The 17,716-nt window shown below is 41.7% G+C and overlaps 1 protein-coding gene across 1 annotated transcript; it reads left to right on the top strand.

The window, feature by feature from the left end:
* Positions 1-257: 257 nt before the first annotated feature.
* LOC135507055 (snRNA-activating protein complex subunit 3-like) lies at positions 258-13,127 on the top strand. The gene is given in 10 exon segments (XM_064926576.1): positions 258-518; positions 818-901; positions 1,037-1,118; positions 1,520-1,624; positions 1,866-2,015; positions 2,973-2,987; positions 2,989-3,056; positions 6,499-6,657; positions 12,657-12,764; positions 12,894-13,127. Coding segments are annotated over 10 exon segments (1,149 nt in total). The 5' UTR covers positions 258-288; the 3' UTR covers positions 13,042-13,127.
* Positions 13,128-17,716: the final 4,589 nt, after the last annotated feature.

Genomic DNA, 17,716 nt, shown 5'->3' with positions numbered 1-17,716 from the left:
AAACGCTTATCTGCCCTCCCAATGAAAACTAGTCATGGAAAGAGATGTATGTTTCTGGACGGTGCACTATGTTGACAAAATTACCGAGCAGCACAGATTACCCTTCCATTTGAGATGGGCACTCCTCCCTCCCAGTTGTCGCTGGATGACGTGCCGGGTTTCGCCCGGTTCAACCCGGGCCAGTGTAGAATAACTCAATCAATTGGTAGTTTCTCTTGTATTTTCCCATCTCGAGACACTTCATTACCCAGCGTTACCTGGGAGTTTTGACGTCATTTAGATGAAAAAATGGCGGCGGGCAGCAGCTCAAACGTGAACGAAAATATTCCAGTTTTTGAGTATAAAGACATAAACACCAAACCATTCCACGTTGGCTCATTCAGAACCGCATGGCTTGAGAAATTGAAACCAATTGACTATTCCTACGAGGATAAATACGAAGAGACTGAAGATGCCGACTTTGCAGAGGAAATGGGAATCGCACCAGAAACGTTGGATGAACTGAAAGCTATCTGCAGGTTTGTACAGTAAGGGGTAGTTATAAATATATTTGGTACTCTAGCTAGGTAGCTGAAAATCCATTTTGTCTGTCTAGTTGACAAGCAGTGACTTCTCAATATGCTAGTTATCGTTTGTCAATAATAATATGTTGTTGAACTTCAGCGTCTATAGTAGTGGACCAGGGATGTAACTTCCCTTTGTTTTATAACGCATTTTAGAGTATTGGTCAGAACTAGTGGTATCAGAGATGTTTTTTAAAAAGAGAAGGTTCGGACCTTTTGCTGTCAAATGACCCATCTGTTTCTTTTTCTTCCAGCGTTGACACTCTTCGGTGTCAAGCTGAAGACGAGCCTCTTGACACCAACGTTGTGCCACCTGACCCCACTCTTCAAACACTCATGTAAAACATTACAACGTTGTTACTCTACAAATGAAATCGTAGACCATTTATACATGACAAATGCAGCAATTCCATGTTCTGCAGACAGTTACTCCTGAACTGCATTTAAAAAAGTGTTGCCCTGTTGATGTTCAGACAGAGGAAGAAGAAGCAGGACTACAAAGGCACCCTGAGGATCGATAAGATAAGCAGAGTTGACCACTACCAAGACGAACTGGTTAGTTATACCCTGTGAAAGCAACCGCCCCTTCCGCTTTACTTCCGTGGGATTCATGATTATATTATTTAAGTCATTTAAGATATATAAACTTATATTTGTGTTTGAGGATGAATTTACTTCTACCAGGTGTTTGCGTTGCAGACCATTGCACACATTTTTTTGCCCATTGAATATAATTTTTTTTAAACTACAAAAGTTCAGAAACTTCAAGGCTACTTCTTGGAAAACAATGCGTCACTTGCATAGAGTATAACCTGTTGATGTAACCTGTAGCGTGACTGACACCCAGACCCCTGGGTCATATTCTTCAGTTTGGTGCCAGGTGAACACGACCGACAAGAGCTAAGAGGGGGGCTGTTTTTAGAAATTTGATTGACTTGTGTGTTTGATTTTTCTAGGAGAGCCTCGCGGTGGGGAAAAGGCCTGAGGACCCTGTTGACTTGGTGCCAGAAGGGGAGATCATTTTGAGCATCAACGTTCTCTACCCAGCCATATTTGAGAGAGTACGTGCAGTTTCACTTCTTCGATTCCAAGTCTTTGTGAGAATCACCAAAAGTTGAAAAGCCTAATTCCAACAATCTCCATCATTAAACACAACAATAGATGTGCTTTTGTAAGACATGTACATTATCTTTTCCTATTAATCTTATTTATACCATGGCATTGTTGAATACCAGTTTCTGATTGGCTTAAAGGGCATTCTGGAGTGTGCGTTATTTCCCTATAACGTACGTTCTCTTCCAGTTTAAGTATGTGAGGCCCCACATGACCCTTCAGATGCTGGGCTCCCATAGTCTGGTGGACCTGAGGGACGCTATCTGCTGTGTCAGCGACCTGCAGGTCTTTGGAGAGTTCAGCAACACGCCCGACATGGCACCGGACTTCATCAGCAAGGTGACACGCACACAAAGAGATACTCGAGCTCAAACCATACTATTGTAATGGTAGGTGGGTGCTTATATTTCCCTGTTTCACACATGTACAAGTGTGTGTTATACATGTGTGAAATGGAAATGTATTTTTTGCGTATCCCAACTCCCCCTGAGACGCCCTCAGAGATTGGGGTCACGGCCAGGGGTCATCCATTATCAGCGGCGACCCTGGAGCAATTAGGGTTGAAGTCTTTGCTCAAGGGCACATAGGCAGGTTTTTCACGTTGTTGGCTCGGGGTTGAACTAGCAGCTGACGCAAGGCTTCCGTCGGAATGTGTATCCATAGTCGGTAGACAGTTCGTCTTAAGAAGTCGTCCCTTACGTCACCGAGCAGTGCACAACAAACTAGTGAATCCAAATGTTAGACGCTTACCACCCCACTTCCAAAACCCAACATTCAGTAGATGTGTAACGGATGTGAAATGGCTAGCTAGTTAGCGGTGGTGCGTGCTAATAGTGTTTCCAATCGGTGACGTCACTTGCTCTGAGACCTTGAAGTAGTGGTTCCCCTTGCTCTGCAAGGGCCGTATTTTTGTGGAGCGATGGGTAATGATGCTTCGTGGGTGACTGTTTTTGATGTGTGCAGAGTCCCTGGTTCGAGCCCGGGCAGAGGCGAGGGGACGGACTAAAGTTATACTGTTACAGATGCCAGTAGATTTCTTGTGCACGGCTCGGTGACGTAAAGGACGACTTCTCAAGAAGAACCGTCTAGTCATCATGGATATACAGCTACACAGGTTGTCATTGATTGTGAGTCTTGGAACACATTGACTATGGAATACAATGAGTAACAAATGAGATAATAAGGATGTCTAAGTTGGGAGCTACTCAGCCACACACTCAGAGAGCATAAGCCTACATAATAGACTTGATCATCATGTCGGGTGTTGGGTGAACCTTTTTCACTGTCTGTTTTCAGGATCACTTCAAATCCAGCCTTCTTCTACTTTGAAGGGGTCTTCTACAATGACATGCGTTACCCTGAGTGTCAGGACATGAGCGAGTAAGTGGCTATCTCTTCTTTCTCTGACATCCAACTGTCATCTGGCTACATCGACTGGACTGACTGAACCATCATGTCATCTGGCTACATCGACTGGACTGACTGAACCATCATGTCATCTGGCTACATCGACTGGACTGACTGAACCATCATCCCCTCTGGCTACGTCGACTGACTGAACCATCATCCCCTCTGGCTACGTCGACTGACTGAACCATCATCCCCTCTGGCTACGTCGACTGACTGAACCATCATCCCCTCTGGCTACGTCGATTATTTGAACCATCGACTGGACTGACTGAACACTTCAGACTAGGCTTACTTGAACTCACCTTAGCTGATCCTGTGAGAGAACATCTGGAAATGGGCCTGTAGAAGCCAGGGAGTAACCCGAGAAAGACAAAAGCCAGGCCTGTATATTGCAGAGACAATACTGTCGAGGTAGGAGCAGATCCACAAAGATCCATTAAGACAATAGTGTAGAGAGTGAGAGGTAGGGGCAGATCCATTAAGACAATAGTGTAGAGAGTGAGAGGTAGGGGCAGATCCATTAAGACAATAGTGTAGAGAGTGAGAGGTAGGGGCAGATCCATTAAGACAATACTGTAGAGAGTGAGAGGTAGGGGCAGATCCATTAAGACAATACTGTAGAGAGTGAGAGGTAGGGGCAGATCCACAAAGATCCATTAAGACAATACTTTTTTCAGCCATAAAACTCTATATTGGATCGGAGATGGAGGTTTTAGGTGCAGAATATTGCATTCGGTTTGCCTAACTGACTCAGACTCAACTATATGCCTGGGTTAACCTTGGATGTATCAGCGGAATCAACAGATGTTAGATTGTAATGGGCCACAATCCAGTTCTTTAAAATGTCAAACCAGGCCACAAGACCCATTGGAAATAGAAAAATATGTTCACTATGCTCCCCTCTCATCCACTTAGCCATTTGCTTAGTATCTGCTATATCTAATGGATATTCATGTGCATTTTATTGATGAACTGGAAACAACCTTTTGAGTTTATTTGTTGAGTTTATTTTATTTTTACAGGGACCAGTGCACATTAATCAAAGTTTCAGTAAAAGTGGCGGTTTTAGCCAGCCGGCTAATTTTCAACCGCAGTCCCTGGACAGGTTATTAAAAACAATTACAATATAGACAATCATTGAGCAGTGAGCACACGCAGAGCAACATAGGACAAGCATGATGGAGCATACAGACAGGGCAACATAGAACAAAAAGCAACAAGACAAAATCCATAAAGCAACAGTGTTCCACACCTCACAAGCTACAGACAACATGGAAAGCGGCAATACACAGCTAGGGACCATGTTCACAAATCTGATTGGCCTTTAGCCATGTCTTAATGTTTTTGTGAAAGTGTGATAGGTGGTGCAGTTGTGTGTCTGATGGCAGTATATTCCAGACATGGGAAAGCTCTCACAGAGAAAGTGGATTTACTAAAGGTGATTTTCCTTAAGGGAACTATACAGTCACCTCTCATGGCAGACCTTGTGGATCTGCTGCCATATGTTTGGGTTTTCTGTTTAACAAAAATACTGAGTGGAGAGAGAGCCAGGCCATTTTAGGATCTTGAATACAAGACATGTCAGTGTATTGCAAGATTTCCCAACTCAGGAACTCGTGCTTTCTGAGGATGTAACAGTGATGATGATGGCTATTGGGCTTCCTATCAAGCACTGAGAGCCTGTTTGTAGACAGACTAAATGGGTTTTTAATGTTGTACAGCAAGCTTGGGCCCAAGTAGTCAAGCAGTATGATAAGTGGGGGAGTATCATAGATTTATAGTACAGTTTGCTACCTCTGTAGTCAAACAATTTCGTATCAATCGGAAATCAGCTTGGTTGAATTTAGTTATTTGAATTACCTTTTTCACCTGCTCTTTTAAAGAGCGGTTGGAATCAAGTATGATGCCAAGGTACTTAATCAGATACCACCTGGAGCTTCTCACCTGACACATAGACATCTGTCTCAGTAGCATCTGTTACCCTCTTTGTGAAGAACATGCAGACAGTTTTTTTCACATTGAGATGCAAACACGAGTCACTGAGACACTTTGTAACCTGGACCATTACAGTAGTGAGTTCTTGTGCAGCTTGTTGTTTGCTCTTTGCATGCACATATATCACTGTATCATCTGCATATATTTGAACTTCAGATCCAGTACAGACAGAAGGCAGATCATTAATGCACAGGCTGAACAGGAGGGGCCCCAGTATTGACCCTTGGGCACGCCCACATCATAGCTTAGAGTGGGCGACAGCTCATTGCTCACTTTGACACACTGAGTTCTCCTTCAAGGTATGATTTCATCTATCTCAAGGCATCGAGGGGAAAAATTGAACTTGGACAATTTTGTGATGAGAATCTCATGGTTAACAGTATCAAAAGCCTTCCTTAGGTCCAGAAACACAGCCCTAACAACGCCCCCTTTGTCCATCTTGGACTTCACAATTTCCAGAAGAAAGCAGTTGGCCTTTTCTGGAGTGTTTCGCTCTGAAGCCAAACTGCATGGAGTGTAATGTGAAGGGGCTGTTGTTGAGGTGGGCATCAGTTGTTCTGCTTTACACTTTTCCAACAACCTTTGACACCACAGGTAGTATACTAATGGGCCTGTAGTTACTCACGTTAGCAGAGTTGCCCGATTTAAAGATGGCCGTTATTATGGCTGACTTCCATACCCTTGGAAACACCCCAGACCAATAGATGTGTTGGTGACCTTGGTAATTGGGCCAATGGTGACTCTTTGTAGGTTCTAAGAAGGTAAGTCCAGCGTTTTTTAGTGAGCTAATCACCTTTAAGCCCAAGTATAATCAAATAATTTCTCAGACAATGCTAGTAAGTATACTGTACAAAAATATGAACACAACATGTAAAGTGTTGGTCTCATGAAACATGAGCTGAAATAAAAGATCCCAGAAATCTTCATACACACACAGCCTATTTCTCTAAAATGTTGTGCACACTTTTGTTTACATCCCTGTTAGTGAGCATTTCTCCCATTTTCCAAGATAATCCATCCACCTAACAGGTGTGTCATATCAAGCTGATTAAACAGCATGATCATTACACAGGTGCACCTTGTGCTGGGGAACAATAAAAGGCCACTCTAAAATGTGCAGTTGTGTCACTCAACACAATGCCACAGATATCTCAAATTTTGAGGGAGTGTGCAATTGGCATGCTGACTGCAAGAATGTCCACCAGAGCTGTTTAGGGCCTAATTTATTTATTTCAATATGAACTGTAACTCAGTAAAATCTTAAATTGTTGCGCTTTTAGATTTATTTTTTTCTGTGTAAATTTTAAGATGAATTTCCAAAGCGTATTTTCTGGGTGTTGGAGTTCATTTCTCTTCTTCTACTTTCTACTGTACTTTTCAAAATGGACAATAAAGTTGCATTGTACTATATTTCCAGGACCACCATTGATTGGGCAAAGACCAGAGACTTCCCCACATTCCACAAGGCCAAGATGGAGGAAACCAGGTTCTACGACCTGAAGGTGAAGGTGGGCTACCCCTACCTCTTCTGTCACCAGGGAGACTGCGAGCATGTTGTCATCATCACCGATATCAGGTCAGAGGTCATTTTGTCATCCATATTGATACCTGGATTTTGAGCTTTGACTTGGTATGTTGTTTCCCCTACATTGAGCTCCAAAAGTATTGGGACAGTGATACGTTTGCTGTTTTGGCTCTGTACTCCAGCACTTTGGATTATAAATGATCCATCTATGAGGTTAAAGTGCAGACTGTCAGCTTTCATTTGAGGGCACTTTTATCCATATTGGGTGAACCATTCAGAAATTACTGCACTTTTTGTACATAGTCCCCCCATTTTAGGGGACCAGGCGTACAGACAAATTCACTTAAAATATTTAGTATTTGGTCTTATGTTCATAGCACTCAATGACCATATCAAACTTGTGACTCTACACATTTTTGGGATTCATTTGCTGTTCGTTTTTGTTGTGTTTCAGATTTATTTTGTGCCCAATAGAAATTCATGGTAAATAATGTGTCATTTTACAATAAAAGTGACTCAAATGACACACTACATTATTTACCATGAATTTCTATCGGGCACAAAATAATCTCAAACACAACCAAAACAATCAGCATATGCAAGAGCGAATATAGTAGACAGTTGCTGTCAAAAACGGATTGATGTGCTTTGCTGTGTCCTGTTGGTGGACCTGTTCATGACATCCTCTGGATGTTCTCACTTTATTTAGTGTGTCATTAGGTAACTTGACAGTACACCTGTTTCTTTGAAGTAAAAAATGCATTTGAAGTTTGAACTCTTAGTGACATCCTCTCAGGTGATGTGTAGTGAACTTGTTGAACTTAAAGAAATTTGTTTAAAACTTTTTCGGAGGCTTGAGTTTGAACTTTTGATAGTTCAAACAGTTGGTAAGTTTTGTAGTGTACTTGTGGAAGTGTTGTGAGCGTGTGACCCCTTGTAGAATGAACATAAAAGCAATTTCAAATCACATTTGAAATGTTTGTTTCAGTTCTGACAGTGCAGCAATATCTAACATGTAATCTCACAATTCCACAACGACTACCTAATACCCACATCTAAGTAAAGGAATGGGATAGAATATATACATATAAATATATGGATGCGCAATGGGAGCAACCATAGGCAAGATGTAATAGATGGTATAAAATACAGTTTATACATATGAGGTTAGTAATGCAAGATCTGTAAACATTATTAAAGTGACTAGTGATCCGGTTATTAAAGTGGCCAATGATTTCAAGTCTGTAGGCAAATGCAGCCACTCTGTTAGTGATGGCTGTTTAGCAGTCTGATGTCCTTGAGATAGACGCTGTCTCTCGGTCCCAGCTTTGATGCACCTGTACTGACCTTGCCTTCTGGATGATAGCGGTGAACAGGCAGTGGCTCGGTGGTTGTTGTCCTTGATGTTCTTTTTGGCCTTCCTGTGACATCAAGTGCTGTAGGTGTCCTGGAGGGCAGGTAGTTTGCCCCCTGGTGATGCGCTGTGCAGACTGCACCACCCTTGTGAGAGCCTTGCGGTTGAGGGCGGGTGCAGTTGCCGTACCAGGCTGTGATACAGCCTGACAGGATGCTCTCAATTGTGCATCTGTAAAAGTTTGTCAGGGTTTTAGGTGACCTGTTGTTGCGCCGTCTTCACCACACTGTTTGTGTAGTGGACCATTTCATTTTGTCTGTGATGTGTACGCCCAGGAACTTACCTTTCCACCTTCTCCACTGCTGTCCCATTGATGTGGATAGGGTGGTGCCCCTCTGCTGTTTCCTGAAGTCCACGATCATCTGTTTTGTTGACGTTGAGTGAGAGGAGGTTTTCCTGACACCACACTCCGAGTGCCCTCACCTCCTCCCTGTAGGCTGTCTTGTGGTTGTTGGTAATCAAGCCAGTACTGTTGTGTCATCTGCAAACTTGATGATTGAGTTGGAGGTGTGCGTGGCCATGCAGTCATGGGTGAACGGAGTACAGAAGGTAAGCACGCACTCTTGTGTTGAGGATCAGCGAAGTGGACAGTGCTGTTTCACATTCTGCAGGCGGCCCGTCAGGAAGTCCAGGACCCAGTTGCTCAGGGCGCGGTTGGACCCAGGCCTCAAGCTTACCAATGAGCTTGGAGAGTACTATGACGTTGAATGCTGAACTGTCACGAACAGCATTCTTACAAGGTATTCCGCTTGTCCAGATGGGATAGGGAAGTGTGCAGCGTGACGGCGATTGCATCGTCTGTGGACCTATTGGGGCGATAAGCAAATTGAAGTGGGTCTAGGGTGACCGGTAAAGTGGTGTTGACATGATCCTTGCCTAGTCTCTCAAAGCACTTTGATGACAGAAGTGAGTGCTACGGTGCGATAGTAATTTAGTTTGGTGCCTTCTTAGGTACAGGAACATTGGTGGCTATCTTGAAGCATATAGGACAGCAGACTGGGTTAGAGAGATAGAATAGCCAGCTGGTCTGAGTATGCGGTCTGGGCCGGTGGCCTTGCAAGGGTTAACATGTTTAAATGTCTTACTCACGTCGTCCACGGCGAAGGAGAGCCCACAGTCCTTGGTAGCGGGCAGCATCGTTGGCACTGTATTAACCTCAATATTATCCTAGTTTGTATTATCCTAGTTTGTCTGGAAGCAAGATGTCAGTGTCTGACGTGGCTGGTTTTCCTTTTGTAGTCTGCGATTGTCTGTAGACCCTGCCACGTATGTCTCGTGTCTGAGCCGTTGAATTGCGACTCCACTTTGTCTCTATACTGACATTTCACTTGTTTGATTGCCTTGCGGGGGGAATAACTACACTGTTTGTACTGATATCCAATAGTTCTTCCTGGCTGTATGCATGATTTTTTCTGGGCTAACGATGTAAGGAATGATACATAAAAAAAAACAAAATACTGCAAAGTTTCCTAAGGCCTAGAAGCGAGGCAGCCCTCTCTGACAGCCATTTTGGTCAACTTGGGTAGGTCTGCCTGTGTATAAGTAAGTCTTAGGCTTGTCCTGTGAACACTACGAGCGAGAAGAAACCTAGAGAGAGGAACAGAACTCTAAAGAAGAAAAAAACCATGGAGTTGTCACTTACTGACACACACGTGATGACCGTAACATCGGAGGTAGGATGATGCAGGCTTCAACAGAAAAAGGGCTTAGTGTAAATCAGCACTACAAAAAATAGTTTTCTACATTTGTGCAGAACCCAAATACTATCCATAAAGGTGCTGGGAGATCAAGTGGTTATGTCTCATGGACAGCTATGGGGTTTGATTACCCAGCCTGTAGAGTGAAGCTCTTTACCTTAGCCGAAGGAGAAGAATATACAGACCAAATCTTGAGTGGAATACAGGCTTGAGGACTAGGATGTGTTTCACAAGGTGGTGTGTTATGAGTTGAGTTAGCTAAAAATGTTATTTATACCTTGGTACAAAGGGGTAGGGAGGGCAAGTGGGTTATTTATACCTTGGCAAGGGGTAGGAGGGTAAGTGGGGGTGTTCAGTTACAGTCAGTCCCAGGTCAAAGACAGACATGCTCTTCTAAGAACAGTAATTAGAACAGTCTTTTCATATTGCATAGAAAACTTTAATTGTAATATGTATGCTACATTTCTGTACCAAAGATTTAAGAAAATAAAAGGTTTTTAAAGAAAATGTTATTTAACTTTTAACTTTCTCCCTGTTTCCTTTGTCTCTACACAAGAGCCAATGGGTTCTTGGGATGTGTGTCAAATCAAAATCCAATTATATTTGTCACATGCGCTGACCAAAGGTGTAGTTCTTACTGTGAAATGCTTACTTACAAGCCCTTTAACCAACAATGCAGTTAAGAAAATTGGATTAAAGAAAATATTTCCAAAATCAATAAAAATGTAACAATAACGAGGCTATATATAGGGGGTACTGGTGCGGGGGGGGGGGGGTTACAAGCAGGAAATTATTTTAGCAAACGTGACGTGTCTGTAAGCTCAGAACTCTAGGCTTCTAACAGAACGCACCTTATTGCGTCCAATATTATGAACTTAGGTGACCCTAGGTTCACAACATGCCTAATGACCTGTGCAGCCACAATGTTTCTGCTTATGAAGCAATAAATGATTGACAGCCTTAAACCACCTAAAAAATATAATTGTACTCTTTAACGGTGTGTTCTTTACTAATGACTTAAACAGATAATTTTACTCCCTTTTAATAACCTTTTACTGCAGTGGGCTAAATCAGGGTCACAGAGTGATTTCTTGGGAGTCTTAAACAAATCTACTTTGAAACAGAAGTATACACATGACACACTGTTATGGGCTTAAAAAAGACACCTGTACCATGTCAGAGTTTACATGTATTCAATTGAGTTTGCATCTCAATATACCATTGAATTGTAACAATGCCTGGTGTGTTTATTGAGCTGTAACACCTATGCTCATTTGGACAATATTCTCCAGTGATTCCCCAACATCTTGTCAACATATGCTTTTCCACATTGTTACATTAAAGCCTTATTCCAAAATTGTATTAAATAAACAATTTTCCTCATCAATCTACACTCAATACCCCATAATGACATTAGTGAAAACAGGCATTTTTAAAATATTTGCAAATGTATTAAAATGAAACGCCTTATTTACAAAAGGGTCTAAATGCTTGAGAAATGAAATATTACATTTACATATTTTTCAAACATTTCTAAAAACCATTATATGGGGTATTGTGTGTAGATTGAGTGGGGGGAAACCATTTAATCCATTTTAGAATAAGGCGGTAACGTAACAAAATAAGAAAAAGTCAAGGGGTCTGAATACTTTCCGAATGTACAAAAAGTGTTAATTTCTAAACAGGTCACCTGAAATGAATGAAAATAAGCTGAAATTTAAGTTGACAGTCTCCCACTTTAACCTCAGTCATTAAATCATTTAAGAATCAAAGTACCGACGACAGAGCAAAAATATGTTGCTGTATCTCAATGTGTCAGAAATCGGTTCACCTTACTCATATCAGTACTGTGAAGAAGGCCAGATTTCTGGTAAGACAGCAGGTCAGGGGAAAGTGCTGCCCTTTCTAGATGAATAGGATAAAGTCATATCTTTGATCAATTCACTCACATGATAAAGAGCCTTGAGGCTTTCCAATTGATCTATATTGTAGGTCGCCTTTTCAGCTTTCTGAGACTGGGATTTGATTTAAGTTTTAGCCTTCCTGACTGGTTTTCTTTGCTGGAGGCACTAACTGTGCATGAAGGCTGGTTTTGTGCGGATGTTTCCAAGAAGGCCTCAGCCTCAGTACTGCCAGTAAAACTGTTACAAAACTGTGCTGGCTCAGATATTTTCCCATCACTTTGTCCTTTTCAACACAATTTTTTGTATTTATTTCACCTTTATTTTGACAGGGAGTCAAGGCTGAGATCAAGGTCTCTTGTCCAGATGAGCCCTGTTTTAATACAGTACAGATACACATTCATTCAAAATACTTGTGATAGTGTTTTGCTTTTCATGTATTGTTGGGTTGTTTTAAAATACATTGTTTCGTAAAAGATCCCCAAGGAGCCATCACATGCCCTAGACCAGTGTTTCCAAACTCTGTCCTCTGACCCCAACGGCACACGTTTTGGTTTTGCCCTAGAACTACACAACTGATTCATCAACCTTTTGATCATTTGAATCAGCTGTGTAGTATTAGGGCAAAAACTAAATGTGCACCCCGTGGAATCCAGAGGACCGCGTTTTGGGGAAAGTGCCCCAGGCCTACAGCACAGGGGGTCAAGCTCATTCCACGGAGGACCGAGGTTTGCTCCTCCCTTGTACTTGATTTAAGGTTAGCAATTAGTAAGAACTCTCCTTACCAGGTTGTCCAGGTCTTCTATTAAAATGAAAAACGAAAACCAGCAGACACTAGGCCCTCCATGGACTGAGTTTGACACCCCTGCACTGAGGCACCAATTCATCATATTTTAAAGTGCATTGGAGATCATTCTATGCTAAAAGTGAAAGGTTCCAGCCACTATGGTAGATGTGTAACAAGGCTAGCTCAGTACAGCTAGGTTTCATTAGTGTGGACATGGTATGTTTATTTTATCCCCTGCCCAATGTTTCCAGACTGGCTCATAAGGATGACTGCCTGGATAGGAAGTTGTACCCTCTCCTTACCCACAAGCACAGGGTCATGACCAGGAAGTGCGCCGTGTGTCACGTCTACATCGGCAGGTGTGTAGAATATCTCATCATTCTCGTTTTACATGACCTGGCCAAAAAAACACATCCCTAACAATTGATTGTACATTAGTTTAAATTCATTACAAGTTGTCAGTGTACTAATTTGACTTTTTTTTTCAGATGGTTAACCACAAATGATCCATTTGCCCCAAATGACCCGTGTCTCTTCTGTGAGCGATGCTTCCGCATGCTTCACTACGACAAGAAAGGAAACAAACTAGGACAGTTCCTGGCCTACCCTTATGTGGACCCTGGGGCCTTCAACTGAGACCGTCCCATTTCTCCCTCCTACTGCTGTGCAGTATTAGTAATGGCACATATTTCTGTTGGCATTAAAGCACTTTATTTACTGTTCTATTTGTCTTGGGATTCATGATCACATGGAAATGTTTTGTTGTAGTCATATAATTGTAAAGCTCATAGACTGTTTGTTTCAGATTGATGAACCTTCAGTGGTGAGCTGGTGATGTCAACAGCTCATGCTACTCATGCGAAGTTCACTTGAATGATTATAGCTCGTACGAAGAATTGGTTTCACTAATTAAAGTGGAAATCAGTGGGACAACACCCTTCTGTCTTCTACCTCTGGATAGGGATATCTGGCCCTGCAAAAGCTCTTGAGTAATGGTGACTTGGAAGGGCACTCTAGCAACGTCTTGATTCAAAACACTTCAATGGAATAATCTTAACTGATCTGTGAAGCTAATGATGGCCATTTTAGACCGGAAAGCTCAGATGAGTGAAGATGTTAGGCTAATAGTTTTCCGTGTGACCTGTGAAAGATTGAACGTTGACTTGACACAGTACCATTGATAGAAGCAATTTATTTGAATGCGTATAGATGAGGTCAATTATATTGGCGCCACTTGTACTTTGCAGTAGAGCAGAATGTTCTGCTTTCTCTTACCCTGTAGGCACCTGCAACTTACTACAGGTGACATGACTTCATGAGACTCATTGCCTCAAATTAATTAATTTTGAATAAGCTAGTCTAGTCCATTTGACTTATATAAATATTAATTCGATTTGGTCCTGTGAAGTGTAAAAAGTTATTAATTTAAATGTATTTAAGTGAATCATTCAAGGGTGCCAATATTTAACCACATCTAAAAATGAGTACTCATGTTTCAAACAAAATAACTGAATATCAAGTTGTAGTTACCGACAAATGGTTATTGAACCAATGCTTTATTACAAAGGAGGCTAAACAGGCTTTCAGACAGGCACAAAAATACTTATTTACATCAATGTCAGCAAATTGGAGGACTTACAACAACACATTTAAACTTGGTGTCTCGAGTGAAAGAAAAAACCTTTGGCACACAAGTAGTATTTCCTTTCTGTGCAACATGTGCACCTACCCGGATAATATTAGTCAGTATTGAGTACATTTACTAAACTAACCAATAATACAAAGACTCCTCTACCAGTAACTACCGTATATTTTATCTTGTATAATTCAGAGTTGAACTGCAAGATCTTGCGATGTCAAACATTAAGTGATTTTAAAACGGACTATAAAGCTTCCTTGTCCCACTCCATTTTTGCCATGACATTCTCAAACATGATACTGTCAATTTTTCACCACATAGCAGAATAGTTCAAAGTAAGGTCAGATATGCAAGTATTATTGGGGCGGCAGGGTAGCCTAGTGGTTAGAGCGTTGGACTAGTAACCGGAAGGTTGCAAGTTCAAACCCCGAGCTGACAAGACAAGTCTGTCGTTCTGCCCCTGAACAGGCAGTCAACCCACTGTTTCTAGGCTGTCATTGAAAATAAGAATTTGTTCTTAACTGACTTGCCTAGTTAGATTAAGCATATTTTCCTTGTGGAACCACTTTACTACCATCAGTTTAAAAAACAGCCACGGTGGATGCATTCATCATAAAAAATGAAATCTAAAATAGGACTTTGGAAGACACTGCTCTGTAGGGTTTAAGACGTGGGTGTTCAGAGAAGAGCCTGGATTTGTACGACATGGTGTCAAAGCAACAGGACCTCTTATTGGTGGTGTTTGGACTAGTGTGTGCAGGTGGGATCAGCACAGATCAGTCAGGACTCAGGAGAAGGTCACCAACATCCCCTTCAGTGGAGTCAGTCAGATGTTTCTTCATCAGGTGGATTCCTCTTGGGCCTTCACTACACTGCCGCAAAGGGATTAGAAAATGGGACGGCAACTAGCACAGCGCTGTTAAGAACGTTTATAGAAGTTATACAAACACAAAATGGGACGGCAACTAGCACAGCGCTGTTAAGAACATTTATAGAAGTTATACAAACACAAAATGGGGATGTAACTAGCAAATTGACAAAATACGGATACTTTGAAAATGGTCTTGGTTTAGGACTTCTTGTTCATGAAACCTACTCAGGCCCAAAGAGATACAGTGAACAGAGTGAGATGGAGGCCATTCGCCACCGGCCTAAGGAACATGCAGGATTGATTAAGTCTTGTGAGCAGGCACAGACCTCCAAACACCCAGAACCTATTGGCCTCTGTCCGTCCAACAGTCCATCTGTCTGTCTTACCTGCTGTTATCACCTGTAGAGGCCTCTTCAGCAGGCTTCTCCTTGTCCGACTCCTGCTTCTTATCATCCGGACTGGAGTCGCCATTCATATTGTTATCTAGAGCAAGCGTCACACACACGCACTTTCAGCCTGCATTAATAATCCAAACAGACAACCATCTTCTTGCCCAGACATACATTTTTTTCCAGCTCTCCTTTTACGACCCCAAATCTGAAATCTCCTGTAGGAGTTAGGAGGGGGATGACATGTGATACGCTCATGCCTATATCTGGGCCAGCCGGAGACTAATCTGATTTTCTATCCATTGGAAATGCCTGTTTCATAGAGATCCTTATCAGAGGTGTGGCTAAATGGTACGGATGTGGTCCCGACTCGAACACAACCCTCCTGGTCATGTTAATACTTACGGAGCCCGTCGTAAAAAAGGGCATAATGCCTACAGACCGGTCATAGTCTGAAAAGTTATAGGATCACAGAAATTGAATTCTATGGTGGTAAGGCTGCTGGGGCATTTTACTCTTAAACCTTGTTCACATTGGCAGTTTGAAATTGCTCAAATCCATTTTTTTTGCATACCTGATTATAATCTGGTATTTTTCCTGCAGTCTGAACAACCAAAAAAAAAAATCACATGAATCTGATATTTCAAGTCACATTTCAAATCACCTTTGTATGTGGTTTGAAATCAGATTCAAATCGGATTTATTTTCTCTCAAGTGTTTTTTTAAGACTGTTTTTAGGCATATCTTGTTGCTTGCTGATACTCTTGACAGTTTTGACAAGTGGTAGCTAACTATTTTGTTAATTGTTTACAAACAAATTAGTGAATGTGCTAGAGAGCTAAACAGCTAGCTAGTTGACTGCTGTGGCTAGCCAAAGGACTCCTTTTCAAAGTTGGATCATATACTTTGAAACTTTAAAAAGGGTGTTTTTACTAGGGGTCACTCATATTACCGCCAGTCACGAGTCATGACCGCAGTAAGATTCCACGTAACCGTTCATGGTAATCTCCTTGTATGCACTCTGGACATTCTTTGGTAGTACCCAACTTGCTGACTACCATCAGGTCCTAATGGCCTGCTACTCAGGGCTCTATTGTCCCGCTAACCACTCTGATGTCAATGCAAATACAATTGAAAATCACATCAAGCACTTATCAAAACAGTAGCCCTATCTTGCTTTTAAAATGCACCTCACGGTGATGATTCATTTGAACAGTGTAAAACATAGTTGGACAGTTCTTTCTAAGGTGATGATTCATTCAAAACTCCCATAAGCATATTGGAGCTGATGCACGAGCCCAGATCCCCCAAAAGAAAATGGAATTAAGATGTTATAAAATACATACGCCTACTGCATATTACACATGGTAGAAAAACAAAGCTGATTTAAGATGTATTTGGTACATAATTGGTCTACTCTATACAAATTATAGTAATTGCTTTTCAGTGTGGACTGTATTGTTATGCATAATGGATGGACTGGACCTTCTGCTACGCTCCAAAATGTATACCATGAGTCTGGGAGAGAACGTACAGGCCTAGGCCATGCTGTTGGTTCACTGATTGTGCAGGTCGGCTCACAGTTAGCCTGCAATTAGTGAATTTGATTTAATTTTGAATAGCCTTGTAATAGGGAATGTTCATAACTAATTGGGTGACATTCTTGGAGTGAAATAAATATTGTTCTATTTATTTCTCAGCTGTTATAAACTGGCTATAAACCCCAAGTAGCTTACAGAAGGGGTAGTGGGAAAGCACTGCCTCCACTCACTATTCCAGTGCAGACAGATGACGTCTTTCCCCCCCTGCCCCTGTTCCTGTCCATTTGATAAATGGGCCCTTCTAAATTGAAACAAATATTAAATTTTTTGGTAAAGACCAGACTAAATTGAGAATAGTTTGATGGTTGAAAATATGATCAGTTGATGAGAGAACAGCTGTGCAGCCTGAGGCAAGGAACAGAGTGCAAGCTTTTTTAAATACTTTTTCAAATCATCAACAGCTTATAGTCAGTCGGATCATGCAGACCATATACGTTCTGATTTCTAAGACATTCTAATGTTAGCATCATTCACAACTGAAGTTCCCAAATAACTGTAAATCTAGCATATAAGACCTGTTTCAAATGGTCACTTTATGCTCAACACACATACTTCATATGTGCACTCGCTCCAGAATGGGAAAAATATCCTTTCTATTTGATGCAGCTAAGCTCAATTATATTCTTCTTACTATAAAATCATAGAACATAAGATAATGCGATGGGACTTGGAGCGTAGCCAGATAACAGGCCTACAGTAGCCTGGCCGACTCACTTCTATATTATCAGCTAGATGAACAAGCCCATGGAGCGTAGCCAGATAACAGGCCTACAGTAGCCTGGCCGACTCACTTCTATATTATCAGCTAGAT

The sequence above is a fragment of the Oncorhynchus masou genome, chromosome 20 (assembly GCF_036934945.1).
Source record: "Oncorhynchus masou masou isolate Uvic2021 chromosome 20, UVic_Omas_1.1, whole genome shotgun sequence".
In the NCBI taxonomy this organism is placed as follows: domain Eukaryota; kingdom Metazoa; phylum Chordata; class Actinopteri; order Salmoniformes; family Salmonidae; genus Oncorhynchus; species Oncorhynchus masou.
Note: the sequence above shows the minus strand (reverse complement) of the source record. Positions and strands in the feature narration are given on the sequence as shown.